Genomic DNA, 26952 nt, shown 5'->3' with positions numbered 1-26952 from the left:
TTACGACAGCTGGATGTAACGCTGTCCTGTACGATGAACTAATGCGTATTGACCATTCAGTTGCAGCTAACAAGCCCACTCCTGGAAGAAAATACACTGCAGAGAAATGGCTTAGCCATAGCCTTGGGGGAATGTTTCCAGAATTAATTTTCACTCTACAGCAGTGTGACCACTGGTTTTAAACATCCTGACAGATTAAAACAGGGTGTTAGGATGGGACTCAAACATGAGACCCTCTATGAAGTTTGGAAGGTAGGGGAGAGGTAGTAGCAGAAGTAGAGTTATGAGGGTGGGTCATGAGTTGTGCTTAGCTAGCTCAGTCAGTAGAACATTTGCCCACCAAAGGCATAGATCTCAGGTTCGAGTCTCAGTGTAGCACATAGTTTTAATCTGCCAGAAAATTTCAAATTGGCACACATTGCACTGCAGAGTGAAAAATATTACTGGAAACAATCCCCCAAAGTTGTGGTTAACCCACTTCTCTAAAATATTCTTTCTTCCAATAGTGCTACCGTATTTACTCGAATCTAAGCCGCACTCGAAAATCTAAGCCACACCTGAAAAATGAGACTCGAAATAAAGGAAAAAAAAAATTCCCAAATCTAAGCCGCACCTGAAATTTGAGACTCGAAATTCAAGGGGAGAGAAAGGTTTTAGGCCGTACCTCCAAATCGAAACAAAGTTGGTCCATTGTAATATGAGACACAATTTAGGTCGAATGAATGACGATACAGCTACAGTAGTTTGGTTCGAGTCGAAAGCTTAGCAGTTAAGCTTTACCAGGTAGCCATTGCTATGCGTCAGGCGCTCTGTCCGTATTTATACGGATACCCTTCCTTTTTCACGTGCTTCGTCTGGTTTGAATCGATTGCTTATTTTGCTTTGATCTGATAAGTGCCGTTTTCTATGTTATAGGTGTTTACGTCAGTCACTCTAAGCTGAAAATGCATTACTATACTGTGTCATGCATTGTTTGTCGCATTCTGATAGTGCGTGTTTACGGCCTGTCGCTGCTCGCGGCATGGCTTGCTTTTGTGCGCGCTACCGCCGCCTACAATTAAAAAAAAAGAGAGGAATCGTCTCATTAGCGAAACAATGGCAAGAGACTGCTATTTGTTGTTACTTACACTGCTGCTTTCTTTGATAATGATCAACAAGAACCAAATAATAGACTGCGTATGATAGGACGTGTTCTGAACGAGAGTTTGGCGAAAATTTTTCTCCGTTTGAAAATCTTTGCGGCCGCTTCTTTAGTACATCAAATTCTGCACAGAAATTAGTCATCTTAGATTTAAAAATCTAGTCAGTTGCCGTGCTTCATTTCTGACTGTATCACTATTAGGCGTAAGAGTAATACGAATATAAACATGACACGATACGTATATTCTTCCGCGTTTGCTGTTGTCTCACTCTAGTTTCGTAGTTTATTTGGCAGACAGGATTTAAATGAGATAGAAGCAAACACGAAAGAATACATGGCAAAATGTTTATATTGGTACTATTCTTATGGTGAATACTGCATGTGATTCACATTTCATCAGGTTCCTATTAGCAACCATCTCTTCTTACAGGTAGGAAAAAATTCAGAACGTAGAGTTGGCCATATTGACAAAAATCTCAGTATTACCAGTCGGATTTTCGTAGTACCCCAGATTCTTACGTGATCTGGGGTAGTACATTGAAATTCGAAGATGAACAATATGGAATTTGTATTTACTTCGTTGGATAATGTATGAAAATGCAGTGGTCGAAACTCGGGGCGGAGAAAAAAAGCTCGTCTTCCAATTTTTTTTTTAATTTTATTTACTGACGCAGCGGTTTTGGCGCCAGTATATCTTTGTGCCTACAAAGGATACCTGTGTAGCGCTACATATATTCGATGGCAGAAGTTAGTTGTGGCGGCACCTACCAACATTTTTCAGAACTTCAGTTGCTTTGCACTCGATTCTAAGCCGCAGGCGGTTTTTTGGATTACAAAAACCGGAAAAAAAGTGCAGCTTAGATTCGAGTAAATACGGTAATCATGCCAGGTGTGAAAGAAAACTTCTGTGCCGTTTGGAGGGTAGGAGAGAGGTACTGGCAGAAGTACAGCTGTGGGGGCAGGCTGTGAGTTGAGCTTGCATAGTTCAGTTTGCAGAGCACTCATCGTGAAAGACAGAGGTCTCCGGTTTGAGTTCCAATCCTACTCACAGTTATAACCTGGCATTAAGTTTCCGATTACATTCGGTCAGGTAAAAGATCATGCTTCTTAACTGATATATCTACATCTACAATCACATTATGCAACCCATTTTGAAGTGTGTGGCAGTGGGTACTTCCCATTGTACCAGTTGTTAATCTTTTCCTGTTTCCTTCACATATGGAATGCTGGAAGAATGACTATGTTGGCTTTCTCAGGACAGTTTTCATCTATCTTCAGTGTTCTGCAGGTTCAATTTCTTCAGAATCTCTGAAACTGTCCCACATGTCAAACAAACGTCAGTATGAGGTGTAATCAAAAAGAAACAGGAATTTTTTAATTTTGCGGGTTTTATATACGTCTGATTGATGGTAATTTTTTTAATCTTGTTGGTACACAGATTCCTGATGTACATTTGCATTCTCAGCTGTTTTAAATATTTAGTTTGTTGTTGACCATTGAAAAGGTTATGCACATTTTTGTTTGTTCGGCACATTTTTATTTTTAGATGTATCGAAGAATTTGCATTAAGCTTTGCTTGAAAAATGGAATAAATTGCAGCACCATATTTGAAATGTTGAGTGTGGCAAAACTACTCTGAGTAAGACATGAGTTTAAGCCTGGTATAAACATTTCAAAGAGGGTTGAGAAGATATGGAAGACGACGACTGCCCTGGCATATCAGTTACTGACGACACTATGAAAGAACTGCAGAAAATGGTTTTAGAAAATTGCTGAATCATCATCAGAGAGGTGGTTGATGATGTCAGCATATTCTTTGGCTTGTGCCAAGCAATTTTTCAGTATGTTTTGGGCATGAAACATGTAGAAGCAAAGTTTGTTCTGAAACTATGGAATTTTTACCAACAATATTGCTCAGAAATTGCTGTATGAAGTAGACAATGATCCAGAACTTGTGAAGCAGATTATAATAGGTGATGCAACATGGGTATGACAAAACTAAGGCCTCCCGGTCGTTCTAAGAGAGAGAGAGAGAGAGAGAGAGAGAGAGAGAGAGAAGAAGAAAAGTTTGATCACACATGGAGGTTCTTCTCACTGTTTTCTTCAGTTACAGTGGGATAGTGTATCATGTTTCTGCCTAAGGTGAATTGACCGAAATTGTGGTAAAAACCACTTGTGGAAACTGCATCACAGTAATGCTCCTGCTAAAAACTCAATGTTTGTTCACGATGTTTTGTCAGACAAGACCCCCCCCCCCCATTTTCTTTTTATTCCAGAGGCTGAAGAGAGCGACAAAAGGACGTCATTTTACCTGCGCTGATGAGATAAAAACAGAATCACTGCAGGAGCTGAACACCATAATGAAATGTGAGTTCTAGAAGTGCTTAAAGATTGGAAAAAAAGATGGCACAAGTGTATTTTATAAGGGGCATTTAAAAACAGAAGACTGGAGTCGAATGTGCAAACCAGTGACAGTAGCATAATATCGTAGCATGTGTAATGAGGTGTGGTTCTGACCAGTGCGTGGAAGTTCACAGCGCATTGATAGAGGGCACGCGTGCACGCCGTGTGACTATACAGAACTAGCAGCAGCATGCATCAATCGTCCAACGCTGCCAGTCGCATTCCAAACAGTGACATGGAGGTGTCAACAGAAGAGCGAAGAGGTGTTGCTCATTTTCTGATAGCAGGAGGAGGAGGAGGAACAGACATTCATTGACGTATGTCACAAGTGTACGCTGAACGCTGTATGTCTCTTGAAAGGGTCAAGGGATGGAACAGGCGCTTCAGGGAAGGATAGGTGTTGTTAGCTGATGATGCACAGTCCGGAGCTCCCCACTGCATTGCCGATGACATCTTCCAGCTGGTGGATGCACTCATTATCCAGGACCGCTGAGTGACAGTGAAAGCCACAGCCACCGTGCTCGAATTGAGCGTTGTAAGTGTTCACACCATCATGTGGGAACAACTGCACATGCACAACCTGTCACACCAGAAAGCATGTTGAATGGCCCACTGTCTTGCTCATCTGCAGCACTATACACGGGAAGGGAATGTGTTCCTGGCATGAATGGTGGCTGGAGATGAGTCATGGTGTCATCACTTCGAACCAGAATCAAAATGACAGTCTCCAGTGGAAGCATGCAGGGTTACCACCACCGAAAAAAAGCCAACGCTATCCACACAAGTGCAGGAAAGGTTATGCTGATGTTCTTCTTTGACCACGGCCCCCTTCTGATTCACTGCCTGCAGAACGGGACAACAGTGAATGCCCAGCATCACTCGCAAAAACTTCACCACCCTTAGCCAAGCGATCAAATCAAAATGACCATGCAATTTCACCTGTGGGATCATTCTGCTCAACAATGCAAAGCCTCATACAGCCAACACGGTTGTGGCACTCGTGCAGAAATTCAAATAGGAGGTTCTTGGGCACCGTTTATACAGCCCAGAACCTCTCCTTGTGATTACACCATTTTTGGCCCCCTTAAAAAGGCTCTGAGGGGCAAACAATTTACCTCGGACGGCAACATCCAGCTGTATGTGCGGAACTGGTTAACATCGCAGCCCTGGGAATTTTATGAGACAGCCATTCACTGAAACTTCCTGGCAGATTAAAACTGTGTGCCGGACCGAGACTCGAACTCGGGACCTCGCCCGCCCGCGAAAGGCAAAGGTCCCGAGTTAGAGTCTCGGTCCGGCACACAGTTTTAATCTGCTAGGAAGTTTCATATCAGCGCACACTCCGCTGCAGAGTGAAAATCTCATTCTGGAGCCATTCACTGCCTTGTGTCGCAGTGGGACAGGTGTCTCAACAGCCAGGGTCAATACTTCTAACATACAGATACTGGTTTTTGTAAGTGTGCCTCTGGCTCATTTCTTTTTGAACGTCCCTTATACTTTGAAAGGGACAAAGTTGATTCTGATGAATAAATATAAATTCTTTAAGAAAAACAAAAATTCCAATTATTCTTTGATCACATCTCATATGTGTTCAATATACTGTTAGTGCTATTTGGTATGGGTTCCACAAACTTAAGCAGTATTCTAAGATGAGAAGATGAGTTGGGTGAGTTATTTGTAAGAAATTTCTTTTGAGCCTGACTGCATTTCCCTAGTATAAATTTTGTGTAGTTGAAACATTAATGATAAAGTGGATCAGAAGAAATTGAAATACAAGGACTTGAGCATCAAGGTTAACTGAATGTGGAATACTAAAACTGATGTCAGCCCCAACATTGATGCACTGGAAGAGTGCTTTGTCTATAATTCTAGGGTCTAGAAAGGACAGTGAAATAAAAGATATAACTGTAATACACTGCCTATATCTTGCACACAGTATTGCAAAATGAGTGGTCACCAGACCAACTCCTTACAAAGCTGGGAGTAGCCTTCAGTAGACATGACCACATCCAAAAATGTAACCTCTGCTGCAAAAAGTAGTAGTAGTAGTAGTAGTAGTAGTAGTAACAATACTATGGCATTAAACTAATATGCAGTGTTGAAGAACCCTGTCCATAAAACACAAATTTTCTGTTGTTCGTTTTTAACATTTTCATACAAGGTGCTCAAACTTTTAGAGCTGAAATTATACATTCTAGACCAAGTACTTAGAGATAAGGAATAAATGTTAAGTTCTGAACATCCAGTTCTTTTTATTAAGATAAATTACATCTTATAGCAAAAAAGTAGCTGATAGTGACAACTGCCAATGTCAATGCAAGCATGACTGAAATGTGTGTTCAGAATCAAAACACATTACTTGCACACATTTCCGATGAGGATTTAATTGCTGTGCCAGTAATACTTCCTCACTTTATTCTTCCAAGCATGCATTTCACAGCAAGTTGATTAGTACTTAACAAAGAATCTTCTTGCACATGATGCAATACCATTTCCTCAAATTCTACTATGTAAACAATTTTTTGTCAGGAACATTAGTTAGTGCTCCGTGAATCAGATGACCTAGTTTCTATCCATGCTGATAATTTTTTTGCCCTCTGAACAATACCTGTTGCACAGCTTTTCTCTTTACTTTCATTTTGTTTTCTATGCATTAAGTCCTGCTGCAGCACGCATTAAGTGCATGTGTGCAATAAGTAATGGTGCCCCATGTTAAACAACCAGCCATGATGGTAAACTCATTCATTGGCACATTGCAGGCAACTATGTATTGCTTTTCAAAGTGGCGCCACCAATGCCAATATAGTAGGCAGTTAATTGTTATGAAACATAAGCAGTTTACAAACACGTTTCACATGCATGCCCATTCAAGACCTGGTACTGTCTGAAACAGTACTTTTTAGTGATTGGTTCATTATTTCAAAATACTCAGTTTGGGATTGTCTACCAAGTGTACAGTTTTGCTCTAAAGTCTGGGACACACTGTATATATAACCACTTTCAGACCATACAAACAATAATGGGTAACCAGGCTGGTTGCTGCATTAGAGTAGTATGTTGACTGTTGTAACAAACATACAACGTGTGTGTGAAAGGTAATGAGACTGCAAGCAATCTGGCAACACTGTGGTCTTCTTGTGTAGACCAATGTGTCCATCCCAGCCAGCTGCTCAGTCCAAGTTTCAACTCCTTACAGCCATCATGTGATTTTTGAGAGCACCATCAGTTGTGTGTTACGAAAATGGAACAGCAGAATTTAGAACAATGTTATGCCATAAAGTTTTGTGTTAAAATTCAGGCAGTCCATGAGTGTGTCCTTTGAAAAGTTGAAAAACATTCCTTATCAAAAGCACTAGTTTTCCACTAGTACAAAATCATTTTTCGAAGGGCGAGAACACGTTGAAAATGATACTCACTCAGGGAGACGTTCAACTTCAAAAACCGACAAGAAACATAGAATGTGTGCATGCTGTTGTTAGACCATCGTTTAACAATAAGGATGGTGGGTTATCTGTAAAACTTACACTGTACACCAACTTTTGACCAAAGTTTTGCATATGTGAAAGGTTTGTCAAAATGGTACCGAAAAACCTCACAACCACGCAGAAGGACAATCAAAGTAACATATGAGCTGACCTTCTTGAGAGTATTTCAGTGACCTCTAATGGTTCAGTCATGTGATCACAGGTGGTGAATCCAGGACTTTTGTCCTTACACAAAGCGGCAATGCGAGTAGTGACACAATGAGACGTTTCATCGACCGAAAATAAAAAGCTCGAATCAATAAATCAGATTAAAATGATGCTGATTTGCCTTTTTGACATTTGGGATATTGTGCATAAAGAATCAGTTCCTCCAGGGCAAAGTGTCAATCAACTGTCTCACAAAGATGTCCTTGAAAGGTTAATGGAAAGGGTGAATAAAGAAAGACTGGACATTGCAGACATGTGGATGCTGCACGACAATGCCCTTTGTCAAACGGCCACTTCCATCATGGAATTTTTTTACCTCAAAAATGCATTCCTGTTGTTCCACAGCCCCCTTATTCACCTGATCTGACACACTTTTTCCAAGTTCAAAAATGTCTTAAAAGGACATCATTTTGGGACTCTGAAGAACATTCTAAAGAATGTGACTGACATGTTAAAGGCCCTACCACTTGAAGTCTTTCAGTGCTGCCACCAAGACTTGGAAAGTCGACTCTGCCCTTGTACAGCTGGTGAAGGGAACTACTTTGAAGAGGATAACGTTGTTCGAAAAAATAAAAATGATGGTAAATGAAAAAATCAGTATCATTGCTTTTCTCAAACACCTTTTATAAGTGAATGAATGGGTTGCAGTATTAAGCTGTACAGTATCAAGGAGATACACAAAAACAACCAACATTTCATTTAACATTACAGGCACTGAGTCGTCAATAGAGTTATAAACAAGACTAAAAGAAACTGTAGTTTTTAGACAGTGAGAGTACAAATATACACCCACACAATGCATGTAGGAGGCTTGATGCGCTTGGGAGGTTGAGGCAGCTAGTGCACAGGTGAAGTGGCAGCTGTGAACTACTCTGGGGAATGGGAGGGGATAGAGGAAGGAGGAGTCTGCAAGAAGTGGGAATAAATTTAGGGTCATTGGGGGCGGCGGCACATAGGTGGAGGTGGAATACAACTACCTCACTGGTGCCCCAATCATTAGTCTAAAAACTGCAGAAAACTAAATTTCCTCTTTTCAGACAACCCGTTCAATAGATAAAACTAGCTTAATCTCTTAGGAATAAAGGTAAAGATCACCTGAAAAAGTGTGAAACTGAGTAGTAGCACCATTAAACTCATTTTTATTTACTTTGAGTAATTTACACAGGTTTATACATTAAATGTTACAACACCTGCACTTTATAAATGATGTAACTGAATTTATAAAATATTTTACAATGTTAATATTTTAACAACAGATATATATTTCAGAAATATATATATGAACTAATCCAATACACAACATGATGTTGCACATTAATAAACTTCAAAAGTGAAAATTATTAAAATTAAACTTCCTAGTTAAGTATGTTTTATCATCTGTGCAAAGAAAAATCATGTCTTTCAGTGCTGGAACAATGGAGTACATCAACTCCATCTTGCAAACACAAATTGTATATGAAACAATACAAAGTAAAGCTACAATCAGATCTTTTCATTCAGATAAATATTAGTTCTCAAAAAAGGAGATAGCATATAACTCAGATCTATTTTTCAGTTAGTTGTTGGAGGTGGAGTTGGTGGACTTCCTGTGGGGCCCTGGAAAGAGTGAAACGCGTGCATTACTTTTTCATTTTGAAATATGAAAATTTTACATTAATTCGATAATCAAGAATAAAATTAAAAGTATTTAGATAACTGATTCATTTAAACATTGTCTATGTAGCTCACAGTAACTGAAGATCATTGGAAATAGTCTTGCAGGTAGGAGTGTGTACTGATCTGCAGTTCTGTGCATTGTGTGTGTGTGTGTTTTCTTTCCTTCTTTCTTCTACCCCTTTTCCTGACCTCTCCAGTCGTTTCCCTTCAACCCTCTTCCTTCCCCTTAAACCTTTCTGCCTGAAGAAGAAGCAACTGGCTCCGGAAGCTTGCCTAATTACTACCCCTTTTACATGTGTGTTCTGCCGCCACTTGGTTAGTAGATTTTTTTTATATCTACCCAATTAAATTATTTTGTCCAAAATTGATTTTTTGTTGTTGTAACTGTTTAATTTGATTAATTTACTTCAAATCTTTTCTGGAGCTTTTGACAGTTTGCATCCCAAATCAATATTCCTAAAGAATTACATTCGCATCCCATGGTTTTCTCCTTGCCCTATTTCAGTAATCTGTGTACATACGAGACAAGCTGTATTACCTGAAGACACATATTTTTGTGGAATTTGTTTGAAACTGACATAATTCCCTTTAAAACTGAGTGTCCTTCAAATTGCAACTTTTCATTAAATATTTGTCTCTTCTTAAAAGGGTTACACTAGGACTTGGCTGGCTGGTCCATTATAAAATTAAAAAAAAAGGAAAACATGTTTGAATTGTCTAAAAATCAAAATACGAGGGTGAGTCAAATGAAAACCTTAAATATTTTTGTAAAATATTATTTATTGTGCAGAAGTGGTACAAAGCTGTATCACTTTTCAACATAATCTCCCCCACGCTCAATGCAAGTCCTCCAGCACTTACAAAGTGCATAAATTCCTTTAGAAAAAAATTCTTTTGGTAGTCTGCACTACCACTCATGCACCACGTGGCGTACCTCTTCATCAGAACGGAACTTCTTTCCTCCCATTGCGTCTTTGGGTTGTCCAAACATATGGAAATCATTTGGGGGCAAGGTCTGGTGAGTAAGATGGATGAGGAAGACACTCAAAATGCAGGTCTGTGATTGTTGCAACTGCAGTACAGGCAGTGTGGGGCCCTGCATTGTCATGTTGGAAAAGGACACCTGTTGACATCAATCTACGTTGCTTTGATTTGATTGCAGGCCGCAGATTATTTTTTAGATCTGTGTATGATGCACTGGTGACAGTGGTCCCTCTAGGCATGAAATGCTCCAAAATGATGCCTTTTTTTGTCCCAAAAGAGAGTCAGCATAATCTTCCCTGCTGATGGTTCTGCCCCCAGTAATGATTCTTGCAAGGAAGCCATCACCTTCTCGTTCAAAGCGCCGAAGAAGTTCTTCATAAGCATCAATACGTTGTATCTCTCATTTCAGGAATCAGCTGCCGTGGCACCCATCTTGCAGACACTTTGTGAAACTGGAGCACATCATGCACAATGTGGTGTGCTGACCCGTAACTAATCTGTAAACATGCTGCAATGTCATTCAGTGTCACTCAGCAGTTCTCCTTCATTATGGCTTCAAACTGCTGCAATGTTCTGTGGAGTCACAACTCTTCCCTGGTGCAAGTCGCAAGTGGGGCGGCCATCTTTATACTGATACTGCAATGGTATGTGTGCATCTGCACTATTCTGCCACCTACAGGCCATTCGGCATGCTGTTTGTAGTGCTCTTACCAACTTACAGGATAACAGCACGAAATTTCAATTTGTTATTACAAATTCGAGGTTTTCATTTGACTTACCCTCGTATATGTCAATTACAAACTGGCTATTTTTAAATTGGAGGCACTTTAAGAGAGAAATGTCTCAGTTAACTTGAGCTTTTATATATACCACTGTGTTTGTGGGACAATTGTCCTCCCTCCCCTTCATGTTTTTTAACTGCTTGAGTGTCCTTCCTCTTCGTAACAGTTGGATAAAAATTCGATAGTATTAAAGTTTCAAGTACAACTCATTGATTTCACACAATTCCTCATTTTTCCCAATAACAAGCTCCAATTAAACTTTAACTATTTCTGAGCCATACTTCTCCTAACACTATTTGGAAGAACAGTCATGTATTGGGAGGGAATGATAGATCAGGGGAAGGGGAAACTGTTCAATAGAGGGCAGACGGACAGACGGTTAGCAGAGATTGAGGCCAAGAGGTTTATCGGCGTTTCAATCTCTGCCAACCCACTGTCCCAACACACTATAGCCAACAGTCTTACCTTCCTCTGTCCTGTCACCTCCACACTTCCATGTCATTTTCATTGTGCACTGCATCTCACAGGCCCCTGAATCCATGTATCACATGCCTAGCCTGTACACCTACCATCCCTGCCTCCCACATTCTCAGCCAGGAAACCTGCTGTCTTCCTCCAAGCTGCTAGCTATCTATCCCCAACCCCTCTTCCTACCTCTCACCCGCCCCCCTTTCTACCCCGCCCAACACATTCCCCACCCCAACATGGTCCAACTAAAATGACGATAAACTTGTCTTAAAAATACATTCAGTTCCCACATCCTAATGACTCGTGCTCTCTTTATATTCACTGATGTTACTAAATTTTTGTCCCTAGTAATAACACACTCGCACAATTCTGTGGTTTTTGCTCTTTGCGATCCATATAATTGGGCAGTGGAGGCAAGAGATGTACAAACAAAACATTATGATTGCTAAGACTATGTTAGCTCCAGTCTGCTGAAGCTTAAAAACATAATATTTGGGAGAATATGTAAGTCAATCCACACATATATTTGGATGGATATGTGTGTGTGTGTGCGCGAGTGTATACCCGTCCTTTTTTTCCCCCTAAGGTAAGTCTTTCCGCTCCCGGGACTGGAATGACTCCTTACCCTCTCCCTTAAAATCCACATCCTTTCGTCTTTCCCTCTCCTTCCCTCTTTCCTGATGAGGCAACAGTTTGTTGCGAAAGCTTGAATTTTGTGTGTATGTTTGTGTTCGTTTGTGTGTCTGTCGACCTGCCAGCACTTTCATTTGGTAAGTCACATCATCTTTGTTTTTAGGTATATTTTTCCTTCGTGGAATGTTTCCTTCTATTATAACTAAGTCAATTATCAGTTATTCTAAAATAGTCTGTGATGTGTATAAATAAATTACATTGATATCACTACAATGCACACTTTTTCTTGACTAATGCTGTAGGGATTGTGGGCTGTTGGGGCACAGAATGCCATGACAGGAGGGTTGTAGAACCAGTATACTCCACTTCCCTCATATGAAACGAATGGTGTGCTAGGTAATGAATGTTTCATATAATCTAAGTTGAAACTATAACTTATATATTTATAAACATTCTGAAATTTGCTGCAAATCCTCCAGTCTATAGACTGAGAAAAAAATTCATGGCTATTCACTAATTCTCACATTAAAACTGTACCTGATACTTACAGAATCATTGTTTTTAGGCTTCTCAACTTGGCTTCGAAGTGAATTTGGTCGTAGTGTGAACAATATCACTGCTACAGCAATCCAGAGAACAAGCATCATCATAAAGCTATTTGAATTTGTTGGTGGTCCACCGGGTACTGAAAAAAATGTTTGATGTCAGGATATATTATACACAAATATTGTCAAATAGATTAAATGGTCATCATCATTGTGGGCTTGTAAATTTGTGCTTGGATTTGTAGTATTATGTGCTACAGTACATTTATAATGTGCCTCATATTACAGGACACTTGAAATGTCAAATGTAATGTTCCCTCAATGATAAGTCAAATTCAGAAGCCATGCCCTCTGGTTATAAATGTCACTGGAGAAAAGGCAATCCAGAAGTACACATGTGATGGAAATATAGTAACCCTAATGGCAACAAATAGACCTGACCACTTTGAACATGTCTGAACTGAAACTGCAAAAATGACCACGAGGCAAATGCAGCAACAATTACTGAACTGTAAAGGGAAACTTAAAGTAAATAAAAAGATATACAAGTGGAGTAAACAGGTAATGGGGTAGCAGTGTCAAGAAGGCCTCAAAACATGTGGCTCTGCTTGGGAGCATGTAAAGGAACTGTGACTCAAGTTTAAAAGACTAGATGATCAACCACTGGATGAATCTGAGGCTTAATGCAAGAACAAGTAATGTCAGTTTTTCATGAATTTGAGATACATAAATGCCGAGTTACATCGTGGTTTGGAATCTTATAGTGATCTATAGGTACCCCGATAACTTGCTGGGAAAGTCAGTTTGTAGGCCTAGCTCCACCAACAGGACCATTCATAGTAATGAACTGTGTTCAAATAAATCTTCAGATTGGCTAAGAAAGTTACCAAGTTTTATATGTGAGAATAACCAAAGTCTAATTTCAACAGAACATAGCTTCTGGAAAACCAGTGTCATACTGTAAGCATGGGAGTATTTCATGCAACAATAACCAGTGTTTCCATCGGTGAAGGATCTTCTGAGTTCTTCATTGCTTAAACAGCCAATCTTAACTTTGATTAATCTAACATCAAAATGTGCTCAGTTACATGAATTTGACTTGCCACTATTTATTCCTTGACTTCAGCTTGTCACTGTTTAATGCCTGACTTACACTACACTAATGGTAAATATTGTGAAAACATGTTTTTGTGGTGAGGAAGATGTATTTTGCTAACTTTAGCAGACATTTTTAAGAAGCACTGTAGTTACACGCAAAATTTTCAATTTCTTATGAGAAAAATTGTGAGTTCGCGCAGTTCTCAGGATATCTGATTTGAAAATTACTTCTTTCAAAGGTCTTGATTTTTCTGGCGATGGTTTTGAAGAACACGGCACACACGAAGCTACCACTACTGGTATGTCTGCAAGCTCTGCATCTGAAAGTGATGCAACTAATCTAAAAAAAGAAAGGAATTAAAGCCAGTGTCAAATGCAAAACACCTGAACAATGTAACTGCACCTTGAACTGCTAGTTCTACTGGTTCACCGTTTGTGAGAAAACTGTGTGTTACTGAAACTAATGACAATGCTAAGGATAAGTTACCAGCTGATGGAGCAGCAGGGCAAAGTTTTCAAAGGAAGAGCTGCACAAAAAAGTAAAAACCTGACCCAACAAAATGGACTCATAATAGTAAAAAACCAGCCAGGATACCAACACATTTTGACAACGGCAGAACAACAGCCAGGTAAGAGATTGAAACAGACATGTAAATGTTGAAGAAAATGCCTTGAGAAATTTAATGAACAAGACCAGGAAAATATTTTTATGGAGTTTTATAACCTATTGAGCTAGACATAAAATCAACAAATAGTATGTTCTGTATACTAAAATATCCAAAGAAAATTGTCTGCTTGAGAGAAGAAAATGCAGCAGGTACCAGCAGTTAGTTGCCACTTTTCAAGAAAATACTTCTTGCAAAAATCTAGTGAGGAAACAATCTAGGTGTGCCAGACAATGTAACTAAACACACTAGCTTTAACCTTAATTAAAATTTGAGTAACTGTTGAAAAGAAACATACTAGTAATTTTGATATTTCTTACAAAAAGAGTGGAGTAAGACACAGAAAACAAAGACATATGCTGAAAGAAGCAGAAATATGAATCACAAAGCTATGCTTCCTCCTTACTGTAGTCATTATTCAAAGTCATAAATAAAAAAGAAATACTTATATTCTGACTTAGCTATACGTAAGACTCTGTTACCTGTCGTCAGCAGACTGTGTAGACTATTTACCAGATGAAAGTGATGATGAATAATGTTACAGTGTGAAAATGAATAATGTTACAGTGTGAAAATTGCAATTTATCTGAGTTTTTAAGAGTTGTTAATCTTTCTCTACTATGGACTGATACACATAGTGATGATTCTATATGGAGAATGCCTTCCAATATTGCAACATCCACCAATTTTAATTGTAAAAATACCCAATTTTGTTGTATTGATTAAAACAGCAAAATAGGTGTATTTTGTAATTAATAAATGTAGTATAAAAAACCAATGTATAAAAGTTATTGAAACTAATTCAGTACAAAAACAACCAATGTCAGAAAATTCTAATGAAGAAAAGTACCACAGAATTTTCAGATAGCACAAATAATAACATTCTTGATCATACTTTTTAAGTGTCAAATATGAAACTGCAGAATAAACTATTAACAGCACTAATGGCACTGAAACTTTTCTCTAAATTTCAATGCTCAATTCCCACAAATACCATTTTTTGACACTGGTTGTTCTTGCATTAACCCATAGAAATATGTACTTTGTACAACAGTTCATGGTCTGTGGGACCCCCATTTTCTGTATACTGTTTCTCTAAAGAAATTCCTGAAGGAAATAAGACATAAATCGAAGTATAGCATTGTACACTGAATGAAAAACAGACACTTAGTGAAGTGTCTGGTGACTACCGTAGTAGATTCTTATTGAAAAATCTATCACAAAAGAAATCCTGATCAAATGTTTAGGCTGTCAGTGACATGAAATTATGAAAATTGTCATATCCCTAAAAAGCACCAGCTCTTCTGGGTATGCCAGAATATCTACCAGGACACTAAAATTATGTGCTGACATCAACAGTAACAAATTGTGCTATTTATCTAACCATTGGGGTATTTACTATTAGACTGAAACATGCTACAATAATGTCAATACACAAAAGCAGTGAGATATGTGATATCTAATTATTGGCCAACCTCTCTGCCGCCAGTTCTTTCAAAAATATAGGGGAGAATAATGTACACCAGGCTATATGAACACAAAATGGCTTACTGACACCTTTCTAGTTTGGTGTTCGCAAAGGGCCCTCCATATGGAAATGTCGTGTGGCTAGGGCCTCCCGTCGGGTAGACCGTTCGCCTGGTGCAGGTCTTTCGATTTGACACCACTTCAGCGACCTGCGCGTCGATGGGGATGAAATGATGATGATTAGGACAACACAACACCCAGTCCCTGAGCGGAGAAAATCTCCGACCCAGCCGGGAATTGAACCCGAGCCATTAGGATTGACAGTCTGTCACGCTGACCACTCAGCTACCGGGGCGGATGGCCGTCCATAGAGAGAGCAATATTCAGTCTCACAAAAGAAATTCTAAGTGAACTGAACTGTAGAAGGTTTCCTGTAGGCATTTTCTGTGCTCTCGCTAAAGCTTTTGACTGTACACCACATCAGTACAAAAACTCCCACGCTATGGCATCAAAGACAAACCATTAGCTTGAACAAAATCCTACTTATGTAACAGAAAACAAGGAGTCGCCCTAACATATGCAGGTGAAACAATAAAATCAGCATGGTGAATTATTTAGTGTGGTGTTCCCCAGGCTCAATTCTTGAACCACTGATCTCAGCAAACATTAACACATTCCAGTTGAGCAATAGTGACTGCTATAGTTCCCCAGACATCCGAAGAGTATGGATGTAGATGTACACGAGTTTCATAATTTCCATTTAACTTTTAAATAGTCATAATTCTGGACATGCATTTCTATGAGCTTTATTTGAATCTATTCATACTCTCGCCTTCTTTGCACCTCACTGTCTTGATATACATAATTTATTTTAAACTTGCTGACAAAGGTCAGGAATCTTCACATATACAAGGAAATTGTTAATTATTTGTGGCTCTACTTATCTTTTTTTGGAAAATTACATTTCATAAAAGAAAGCTCATTAACTTTGAAATTTCATTATGGTACATGCATCTCAAGAGAGGCCACAAAATCTCTTTTAAACTTACATTCTTGAAAGCATTCATTGTCCGTACAGTACGCCTGCGACTGCCGCAGCTGTAACCAAACATGTTTTTAAATACAAAATGAAATTTAAGTGGCAATATTTAGCAAAGCATATTAACTCTCCACAATGACAGTTTAATATGCAAACTACAATGACATCTTGAGAAAACAGCTTTACTGTCAAGATGCTACATGTGATACCTCAACCAAAAACTGGTGAAATAAATATGAAAAATTACATTAGGAATTTGAAAAATAACTAAAATTTGCTGAAAATGAACATGTACACATAAATTAAGGCTAAGCCACAATATCAAGAGAAACTGCATATCTGCTTTTAACAGCTAAATGACTTTTCTTATTAATGTTTGCTTGTATACAGAGATGTAAGTATAATCTATTTTCTACACGTTTCTTGAAACTTGTGCAGAATCAAATACACTTAAAAATATAAGTATATACAATGAAAAGTATAAAAAAATGAGGATACAGAATAATAAGCACTTCACAACTACAAAATCATCACCTGCAACCACATTTATTATAGCGATTTGTAAAGAATCTAAGCAAAGTTAGATATATAAGCAACATGGTTTGTACAAACAATTAACGATTTTGATGATGAATTTCAATCACAAGCTGTTGCCAAGAGTATGTAAAAATTATACATTAGTCTAACTTTACACATGCATTTGTGATGAGGGCAGTCTTGTAAGAGGCAAACAATTCCATGTCAAGGTGTATATCCCTTGCAATAATCACAAAGATAAAAATAAATAAAACAAGGCACTGTTAATTGTATGAAAGGCAGTCATGAATAACTTTGGCCAGCTGAGCAATAGAGGAAAACTTCAGAAATCACAGACATCATCAACAATGGTTCAAATACAAGCATAATGATAAGTCTGTAGGCCTGCAATGTAGTTGGTTATGACTTTAATAAAATATGTACTAATTCTAAATGCTCATCTGAAAAACATAGACGCTACTCATTTTACACATCTGGGCACAGTAATAATGCATATAAGCTGTTACCATAAATAAGATTGACCACCTATTAAAAACACAGTTGACGGCACTAAAGCCATCACAATTATTATACAGCAAAGCTTTCACTGAAAGTCAATGATACATTATTTTGTTATTACATGAAAAAAATATCATTTCAAAGTTTTTTATGTGTCATTAATACTATAACTCAAGTGACAGGACCAGTTATTATTGCACATCGAAAAATGTTTCGTGAAACAATTAAATGGCAGGCATCCTGACAAAAACTAACGTAACAGCAACTGCATTCTTTACTTATGTGCCGTCATAATAGTATGCCTGTTCAATTATATATTTCAAAATATATCTTTACTTGTCCTTTAAATCATCTGCATTTTTATTTTGTAAATTACTGTAATGAACGAGGAAATAACATAACCTTCAGGGATTTGATGATTTTTTTTCCTGGCATGAATAATTTCACAAGCAATACTCTATCAAACCAGTCAACTACATCAAATAACTTTGAAGTTGGAATAACTAATTTAGGAGGTAAAAATATGGAAAGGGTTATTTGCATAGTCTCTTTTACAATTACCCGTAAGTGTCACATATTATTCGTGGCAGAAATAATGATTCATGACTTACCAGTGACAGCAGGCGCCTCATCGCTAATTCATGGCTGCATAAGCATTCGCAAAGATCGGCACCGTCGTCTGACATTGCACTAGCAAAGGTTTTTCGAGTTTCTTCCGAAAATGCTGAAACAATCGCAGCAACAAATACCAGCTGTAGGTCTGGTTGTCAAAAAAACTGTCATACGTGTACGGAACAGACTGTTCACAAAACAACTTAACAGCACAGTATCAAAGACACTCACCTCTTAGGTGTATGCACACGAATATTTATTGCATTTCAAGATCGTGTAGGTATATATCTACTGTAATCTCGTTACCTAATAATAATTATTTACAAAACAATTCTTCTCCCGTCACAGTGGAGAGCTCTACTGGTAATCTTCCGTCATTGGTCGGCCTGACAGCCAATCAAGCAATAGTACTGATTAGCGAGTTTGTTGTTTGCAGTGATATGGCCAGCTGCGCAAGTGTTGCACTGTAGCCTCGTCTTCAATTCGTTAGCAATGCAGTTGTGGGTGATCACATTCGGAAAGCGGCTACCTTTTTAGCGTGCCTTGATGTATATCATTCACCGACGTTGTTTTGAAAGTTACTGAGGAGGTCATCCCATGCCGAATGATCTAATTTCGGAAAAGTTCCTGCATGACCATCTCACAATTTGATGAAATTTCGTGTGAACATTCTCACTTGTTTCCAGTGAAAATTGGTGAAGTTTCACGATCACTAATTCAATACTTCCGGAGATATAGTCACTTTACAAGGGTGTGGCTTAAAATAACGTGGGAGGCTAGCGACCATTCTAGTAAATAAGCGTAGATCTGCAGTTGAGGTGGCTACGTCAATAAAAATTAGGCGATTAAATCGCTAATTTAAATCACAGTCGCAGTTCGTCATCCACAATGGATAAAAATTATACAACAGGCGAAGAATGACCTCACTGATCACAAAATATGCATGACGCGTTTCGGAATTATTTCTATCTTCAGGTGTCCAAGTTCTAGCGTAGCGCAAGAACAAGATCTTTACCAGTTGTACGTGTAACATGATATGACAGACTACTCACTGTCTCAGTGGGCTGTCATCTCATGTTACGTGAACAGCTGGTAACGCTTTTGTCCTTGTGCTGTCTTTGCATTTGGATTCCAGAAACGGGAATAATTCTGGCACACCGTCATTTGACTGTACTGTTGTTTATTTAATTACGACCCAGGTTTCGGCCTTTTATGACATTTTCAAGTGACTGAGTGTATGCCACGGAATTTTGTGGGGAGCGAATATTTTTCTTAATTTATGGCCAGTTTTGAGCTTGATGCCCTGCAGTATGTGTTAATTGCATAAACTCAGTCACTTGAAAATGGCGTAAAAGGCTGAAACCCAGGTCGTAATTAAATAAACAGCAATACAACCAAAGGACGGTGTGTTGATTTAAAAATTATTGTATAACTGTTGCTCAGCAACATCAAAAACTGTTTAGTCATTTGTTTGGCTCCGTAGCGCAGTTGTCAATAGTGCACCCGTTAGTTTTCGGCAACTTTCAGACATACCATCTCAGGCAACATTTTCTCGAAAGAAACAATACTAGGCCATTTCGCACAAGTTGCGCTCTGTTATTCGAAATAATAATAAAAAGAGGATTTGCAGAGTAGCGTGCATGTGGATATTTTGAAGCAAAGTCGCCCAAAAAAACAGACCCTCGGAGAAAATACGAAGTTAAGCTTTTTATGTTTCTGGAAGTAATTGAAAGATACACCTGAGAATTTGCACGCTATAACTTACCAATACAAGGTCTTAGAATATAAAATTTCGTTCACCTACTGCTTTCCAATAATTTTCAAATTGAGGGCAAAGATTGACTTTTCTAAAAGCGCCAAAGATGGCTGTTTTTGGGCCACTTTTACAAAAAAGAGTCTTCTGCAAACTCTTTTAAACTGTTTTCATTAGAAAGATCATGTCCTAATCCACCTAAAAACTATAGTTGGTTTTGCATTGCGAGTATATAAGGCCCTAAACAACAAGACAATGTGAAGTTTAGCTTTATACAGTATGATTTTTTCCCACCATGTACAAACTGTAGGGATTGATCGATGAGAGAGTAAAGAACGAAAAAGTTCTAATGAGCTTATGTCTGGAAATGCATAGTTTCCATGCTAGAGAACATTTATTCAGTCGTACTTTGTTACAGAGACGGCAGTCTATTACGCGCTGTACCATGTAGCCGCAGTTACAGTCTGCATGGTTTCCTCCTAGAGGATGGTACTGTTCCTCATACATCATGCTCGAACGCCCTATGTTGTGTCCGATTCACTTCTCTTGCTGACTCACCTTGTAGTGGATGTGATAGAACATTGTACACAATGGTTCCGTATTTGAATCGAGAGCTTGCCGATATGGTGTTTACTTAAGGGAAAGCAACTGGCAATGGGCGGAGGGCAGCAAGGTTGTATCAGGAGACCCATTCCCGCCAACAGCAACCACAGCAATCAATGTTTGCAACAGTGTTTCGCTGATTGTCTGAGACAGGATCGTTTCAGGGAGCAGGAAATCATGAAGGACATACCCACAATGTTTAGACACCACACTTGGAGGAAAATGTGATTAACACTGTGGAAGGTAATCACCATGCCAGTACCAGGCAGTTGGCCCACCAGAACAAGGTAAGCCAGACGACCATGCAGAACATTCTACATGACAATTTTTATCACTTATGGCTTGTGCAGGGCTAACTAGCGACAGACTTTCCACATTGGGAGAAGTTTTACCACTGGTTTCTTCACCAGGCAACCATGATTTGTGTCATTCATCCTGTTCACAGATGAGGCCACCTATACGCAGAGTGGTGTCTCCAACTTTCATAACAGTTAGCTGTGGGATAGTGTGCAGAACCCCCATGGCAGGGTGACAGGAAATCATCAGCATCGGTGCAGATGGAATGTGTGAGCCGTGATAACTGACAACTGTATTTTGTGACCAGTCTTCTTTCCTAACACGCCGAACTATTGGCGTTTCTTGCGGGCGACTTTGCCTTCTCTGCAGGAAGAGGAGCCATCAATGATTTGAAGGGTTATGTAAATCCTACACGATGGTACTCCAGCCCACTTCACCGTTAACATCTGGATACATGTCAACTGTGTCTTCCCTGGTTGATGGATTTGACGAGGGGGTCCAGTTGCATGATCTGCTTGCTCACCAGATCTCAACCCATGCGATTCCTGGTTATGGGGCCACCTGAAAAGTATTGTGTATACAGAGCCCATTCCAGATGTGGAGACACTGGAGCGGTGTATTTGACACTGTTAGGATGCAGCCTGGATGATGTGATTATGTGAGACAGAACATGCTACTTGGTGTACACACAAGCACTGAGGTGCATGGAAACCATTTTTAGCACATACTGTAACTATGGCTGCTTGGTACAGTGTGTATTATACTGTAGTCTCTCTGACAATGTATGATTGAATAAATGGTCTCTAGCATGAAAACCACGAATTTTCGGACGTAAGTTCATTCGACTTTTTTTGTTCCATATCCTCTCATCAATCAGTCCACAGAGTTTGTTCATGGTGGAAAAAGTCACCCTGTATATCTCCGAAAGTAACTGTGGGGTAAACATGAGACCTTGCACATATAAACCTATCAAATCAAGGTCTTAAAATACAAAATTTTATTCTTCAAGTGCTTTCCAATAAATTACAAATTGAAGACAAAGATGACGATCTTCTTTTTTTTAAAAAAAACAACAATAATTTCTATTTTTGATCCAATTTTACAAAAAAGTCTTCTGCAAAATCTTTTAATTCTTTTTTATTAGGAAGACCATGTTCTAAACCACCTAAAAACTAGATTTGCTTTTGCAATGCAAGTATATAAGACCCTAAACAACAATGACAAGGTGGAGTATTCAAAATGGGCCGCAAGTACTCAAATCTGACATCTTCGAATTGAGGTAAGGGATAATTTTCAATACCAAATTAATTTATGTTTGCACAAACATTATTTGATATTATTACATGTTTCTAGCTATGAAAAGGACTGCTTGCACTTCCACCTGTGGATAGAAGAGTGTTAAATGACAATGAGACTGAACAGGGTGATGATGAATTTCCTGCAGCCAAAGGAGCTAAATTCTTTAATCCACCTGCTAAGCTTACATGTAGTGATAAGAGTTATGATGGATATTAACATTTTCCATGTTCTAATGGTATTCTAGCACCACATACTTGCAAATACAAGCCATGCAAAAGTCACAGCGAAAAATGTAATGTATATTGGTGCCTTTTGTAGGAGAAGACATGTTTTAAGGACTTTCATGTTTCTCCGAATTAAAAATCGGGAAGACAACAGCTACAACAAAGGTTGAATTTCAAAATTAAATACTGTACATTTTTGCAAGGATAATAAATTTTGTGTTCTCTAAAGTACTTTGTATTAGTATTTATCTGACTCTGATGGTCATGACGCTGCCCCTCCCAAAACTTTGAACTCTGGAATTTTTTCTTATTTTTGTAGTAACATTTGAAGCTAAACAAATAAGAAAAAAGCAGTCGGAAGTGAAATAATTTTTTAAAAATTCTTCAGGTCGTAAAGGGTTATGTCATTTCCTATGCATCAAAACTTTTGATATTGCCTTACTCAGGGAGTACTAAGCAATTGTAGATCACAATAAAAGATTTGAGTACCAGCAGTATATCAGTCAGTTTCCAATGCACCATCACCTTGTTGTTTTTTAGGGCCTTATATGCTTGGTGTTACAAAAACAAGTCTAAGTTTTAAATGGTCTTTCTAATGAAAGTGGCTTAAAAGAGTTTGCAGAATACACATTTTTGTAAAAATGCTCCAAACATAGCCATTTTGGCATTTTTAGATAAAGTGTCATCTTTGCCCTCAATTTGTAAACTACTGGAAAGCATCAGGAGAAGAAATTTTATGTTCTAAGATTTTGTATTGGTAGGTTATTATGTGAAAAGTTTCAGGTTTATCCCGCAGTTACTTCTGGAGATGTACAAAACCTAACGTTCACATTTTTTTCGAGTGTCTATTTTTTCAGGCGTCTTTGCTTCAAAGTATCCATATAAAAGCTGCTCTGGAATTTTTTCTTATTATTTCGTTTAAGAGAGTGCAAAAGGATGTACAAGATGGACTAGTTTAGTTTCTTTCAAGAACATATTGCCAGAGACATTCCATCTCAAAGTTACTGAATACTAATGGGCGCACTGTTGATAGTTGTGCTGTGGGGTCAAACAAACGACTATATCTTTGGAAGTATTGAATTAATTATCATGAAACTTTTCCATTGTTTACTGGGAACATGTGCGAATTGTTCAGACAAAACTCAATCAAAATTCATAATGGTCATATGGGAACCTCTAGTCCACTTGGCATGGCATGGCTCAGGAAGGAAGTACATAGATGGACAAACGAAACCAACCTATCATAATGAGTGAGATTGAAATGGATACACTCCTGAACATTGAAAATGCAAAGAATATCTAAAAGAAAACAAACTTTTTATATATCAGTCTAAAACAATATATGTAGTGTTTCAAGCAAAACAGAGTGAAATGTAAAATGTAAGTATTAAAATAAACAGAGGGCAAAGAAGTAAGCACACAAAACTCTTAGGAAGTATTATAAGCATTTGACTTGTGGAGCACACAGATGTAAATAAATAAATACCTAAAATTTTTCGAATGCACAAAACAACAAAAGTTCTTAAAAAGAATATTTCAAATTCAGAAAAGAGCAGTGCAGTTTATAGTAAAAATATCAGACATTCGTACAAGTAAGCGTTTATGCACCATAACACACTTGTATGCAAAACTTAAGGACGACCTAACTTTTGCATGTTGTGTCACTGCCAACTAACATAGCTCAATAAAATTTGGACCTTACATAGAAAGAATTGCTACAGTATAGTACAGAAGGCAACACAAAAAATACACAATGAGATGAACAGAAATGACACTTTTAGTCAAAGACACTTATAACATTGTATATGCTACCCATGAAATACATATATACATTGCCCCCATGTGCCTTTGTTACTGTACAAAGACTGGGATGAAAAATACCAATAGAAACATATTAATACTTTGCTAGATTGTGAATGCAAGTTGTTGGTTTTCTATGTAAAAATAAGTTTGTAGTTAAAATCATAATCAAATCGTTTGGTCAGAGACTTTTGCTGAAGAGGTCAAATGGAAACGAAATGTGAATATGTTTTGCTGTAAAACAAATGATACGGCACTTCATTTCTTCTTGCCATTCTGTGGGGCCTTCTCCTATACTGCTGTTACATAGTAAACACGCATTTCTATGTATCTTGTCTTTAAATAAAGCATAAGATTTTTTTGACATGTGTAAGAGGAATTTAATTGCAGTCGAACCTAATAATATTCCATCACAACAACCATAACTTTGCATGAATATTTGCATCTTTCTTATCAGAGGCCATAGAGACAGGATTGGCTAAGAACTGTTCGAGGGTAAAACGACTGAACACGTCGGCGTGTTCTTTCGTTACTTATTCAACATCGCTAAGTAGAACCGCCCTGAGATCGAGTTACCAATCAATTCTTTTCATTCCTTTTGTTTATTTTACGTAAGAATCACATTAGGTTGACCTGTCAATTACATTCGAACTATGACGTCGGCAGTCGCATGAGTGACTTGATGTATCGTACCTCATGATATTAATAGACGGTAAACTCATTATTACGTGAATACGCAAATTAGACCATCAATTTCATTTATCTACGTTTTTTGCTCTTGTTTGTCGCCTTTGAACTTTTCTATTGCCCTTTACATAACTTCATAATAATCAATATTTTTTGTTTTCCGTGATGTAATGGGACAAGTTTACATAACAGTAATATCCCACACCTTTCTCTTGTAGTATAAATTCCAGAGGGAAACATTTCACGCTGTAATCACCACGATTTATGAAGGTCCCCTGGACATTACAAAGGCCAGGATACAGTTCTTAATAGGCTGAGTGATTACCAGAAAAGCAATGCATACTTTGCAACATACTCCCACGCAGGTCACAAAGTTGGTTAGGAGTTCTCGTTGTAGGGAGTTTCATCTCTCCACGAGCACGGTTGACAACTGCTGGATGGTCTTTGGTGCATGTGGATGTGCTGCAATACATATCCACAGCGCATCTCATACATGCTAGATGGGATTTAAGTCAGGGGAACAGGCAGGCAAGTCCATTTGCCGAACATCAACTCGTTCCAGGAGCTCCTCCACTTGAGCTATTCGCTGAGGTCGAGTACTGTGATCCATAAAATTGAAATGGATGCCGAACGCACTCCTAAAAAGATACACACGGAGAAGGAGTACAGCGTTAACATAATGTTGATTGTTGTGTGTATCAGATTCGTATTCAAGTATTTGGAGGCCAGTATGGCCATGCAACATAATGACACCCAACACCAAAACACCTGAATCACTAAAACGATGAAGTCTGACAATGTTCCTGGGTGCATTACGTGTTCCAACCTCTCGCCATTACGGGGATTCGTCCAGAATCACTATTCAGATTGAATCTGCTCTCATTTGAGAACAGCACATGACCATACGCTCTTGGCACCAGCGCTGTTGTGCGGGTGTCAATGGAACATAAACGTTCTGGTCGTCGGGCAAAGAGACTAACCTCACGCATTCGCCGTACCACTGTGGAGACCGGAATTGCATGCCTTGTAGTGTTGTTGGTTGTGGTTGCAATTGCTCCCACTATTTGACGTGGGTCTCTTCTTCCCTTTTGCAAAATGTGGCGGTCATCTGTTGCTGTAGTTGACTGTTATCGACTACCTCTCTCCTTTGGGTAGCGATGCCTGTGGTTCTGAATGGTCTCCATGCCTGTGAAACAATGCTGTGAGCAATATCAGACTCCTGGGAGACACTCATCACATTTCGTCCTTCTTGCAGTTTCTCAATGATTCTTCCCCATGTGAGGTCGCCCAAATGTTGTCTGTGGGCCATGCTGTAGTGAAGAGTACTACCACAGTGTCCGAAAATACTGGGAGACCTTCGGCAACATACTCCTACACTTTCATTCATTTCCACAGAGTTGTTAATATGTTTCATAACTTTACCTAACACGTCCTTAAGTTTTGAGGAGCAGAGTGTTATGACAGTGTAGTCACTGCATATATATCATGTGGTGATAAACACCACCTAAATAAAAACATACTTGACCATAAACAAGAGGAAACGAAATCTCAAATTGACAATGACTGCTGCAGGAGAAGCAGGCAAAAGGTTTTGTTAACAAGGTACCCAACTCAGTTAAGGAATACTGGCCATTAAAATTGCTACACCACGAAGATGACGTGCCACAGACGCGAAATTTAACCGACAGGAAGAAGATGCTGTGATAGGCAAATGATTAGCTTTTCAAAGCATTCACACAAGGTTGGCGCCGGTGGCGACACCTACAACGTACTGACATGAGGAAAGTTTCCAACCGATTTCTCATGCACAAACAGCAGCTGACCGGCGTTGCCTGGTGAAACGTTGTTGTGATGCCTCGTGTAAGGAGGAGAAATGCGTACCATCACGTTTCCTACTTTGATAAAGGTCGGATTGTAGCCTATCGCGATTGTGGTTTATCGTATCGCGACATTGCTGCTCGCGTTGGTCGAGATCCAATGACTGTTAGCAGAATATGGAATCGGTGGGTTCAGGAGGTTAATACGGAACGCAGTACTGGATCCCAACGGCCTCGTATCACTAGCAGTCG

At 38.8% G+C, this 26952-nt stretch overlaps 1 protein-coding gene across 2 annotated transcripts in view; it reads right to left on the bottom strand.

The window, feature by feature from the left end:
• Positions 1–8355: 8355 nt before the first annotated feature.
• The window catches only part of LOC126090251 (small integral membrane protein 14), an 83565-nt gene continuing 64968 nt past the window's right edge, over positions 8356–26952 (bottom strand). The window contains exons 1-5 of one of the 2 annotated variants that reach the window (XM_049906972.1): positions 18452–18617; positions 18220–18332; positions 16584–16632; positions 12308–12444; positions 8356–8832 (exon numbers count right to left, since the gene is read on the bottom strand). In XM_049906972.1, coding sequence (XP_049762929.1) covers positions 8788–8832; positions 12308–12444; positions 16584–16632; positions 18220–18294 — 306 coding nt within the window. In that variant the 5' untranslated portion in view covers positions 18295–18332; positions 18452–18617 and the 3' untranslated portion in view covers positions 8356–8787. Of the gene's footprint in view, positions 8833–12307; positions 12445–16583; positions 16633–18219; positions 18333–18451; positions 18618–26952 lie in introns of those variants that run through there. The other variant, XM_049906973.1, reaches the window with a different exon arrangement.

Source organism: Schistocerca cancellata, chromosome 1 (assembly GCF_023864275.1).
Source record: "Schistocerca cancellata isolate TAMUIC-IGC-003103 chromosome 1, iqSchCanc2.1, whole genome shotgun sequence".
Lineage (NCBI taxonomy): Eukaryota > Metazoa > Arthropoda > Insecta > Orthoptera > Acrididae > Schistocerca > Schistocerca cancellata.
Note: the sequence above shows the minus strand (reverse complement) of the source record. Positions and strands in the feature narration are given on the sequence as shown.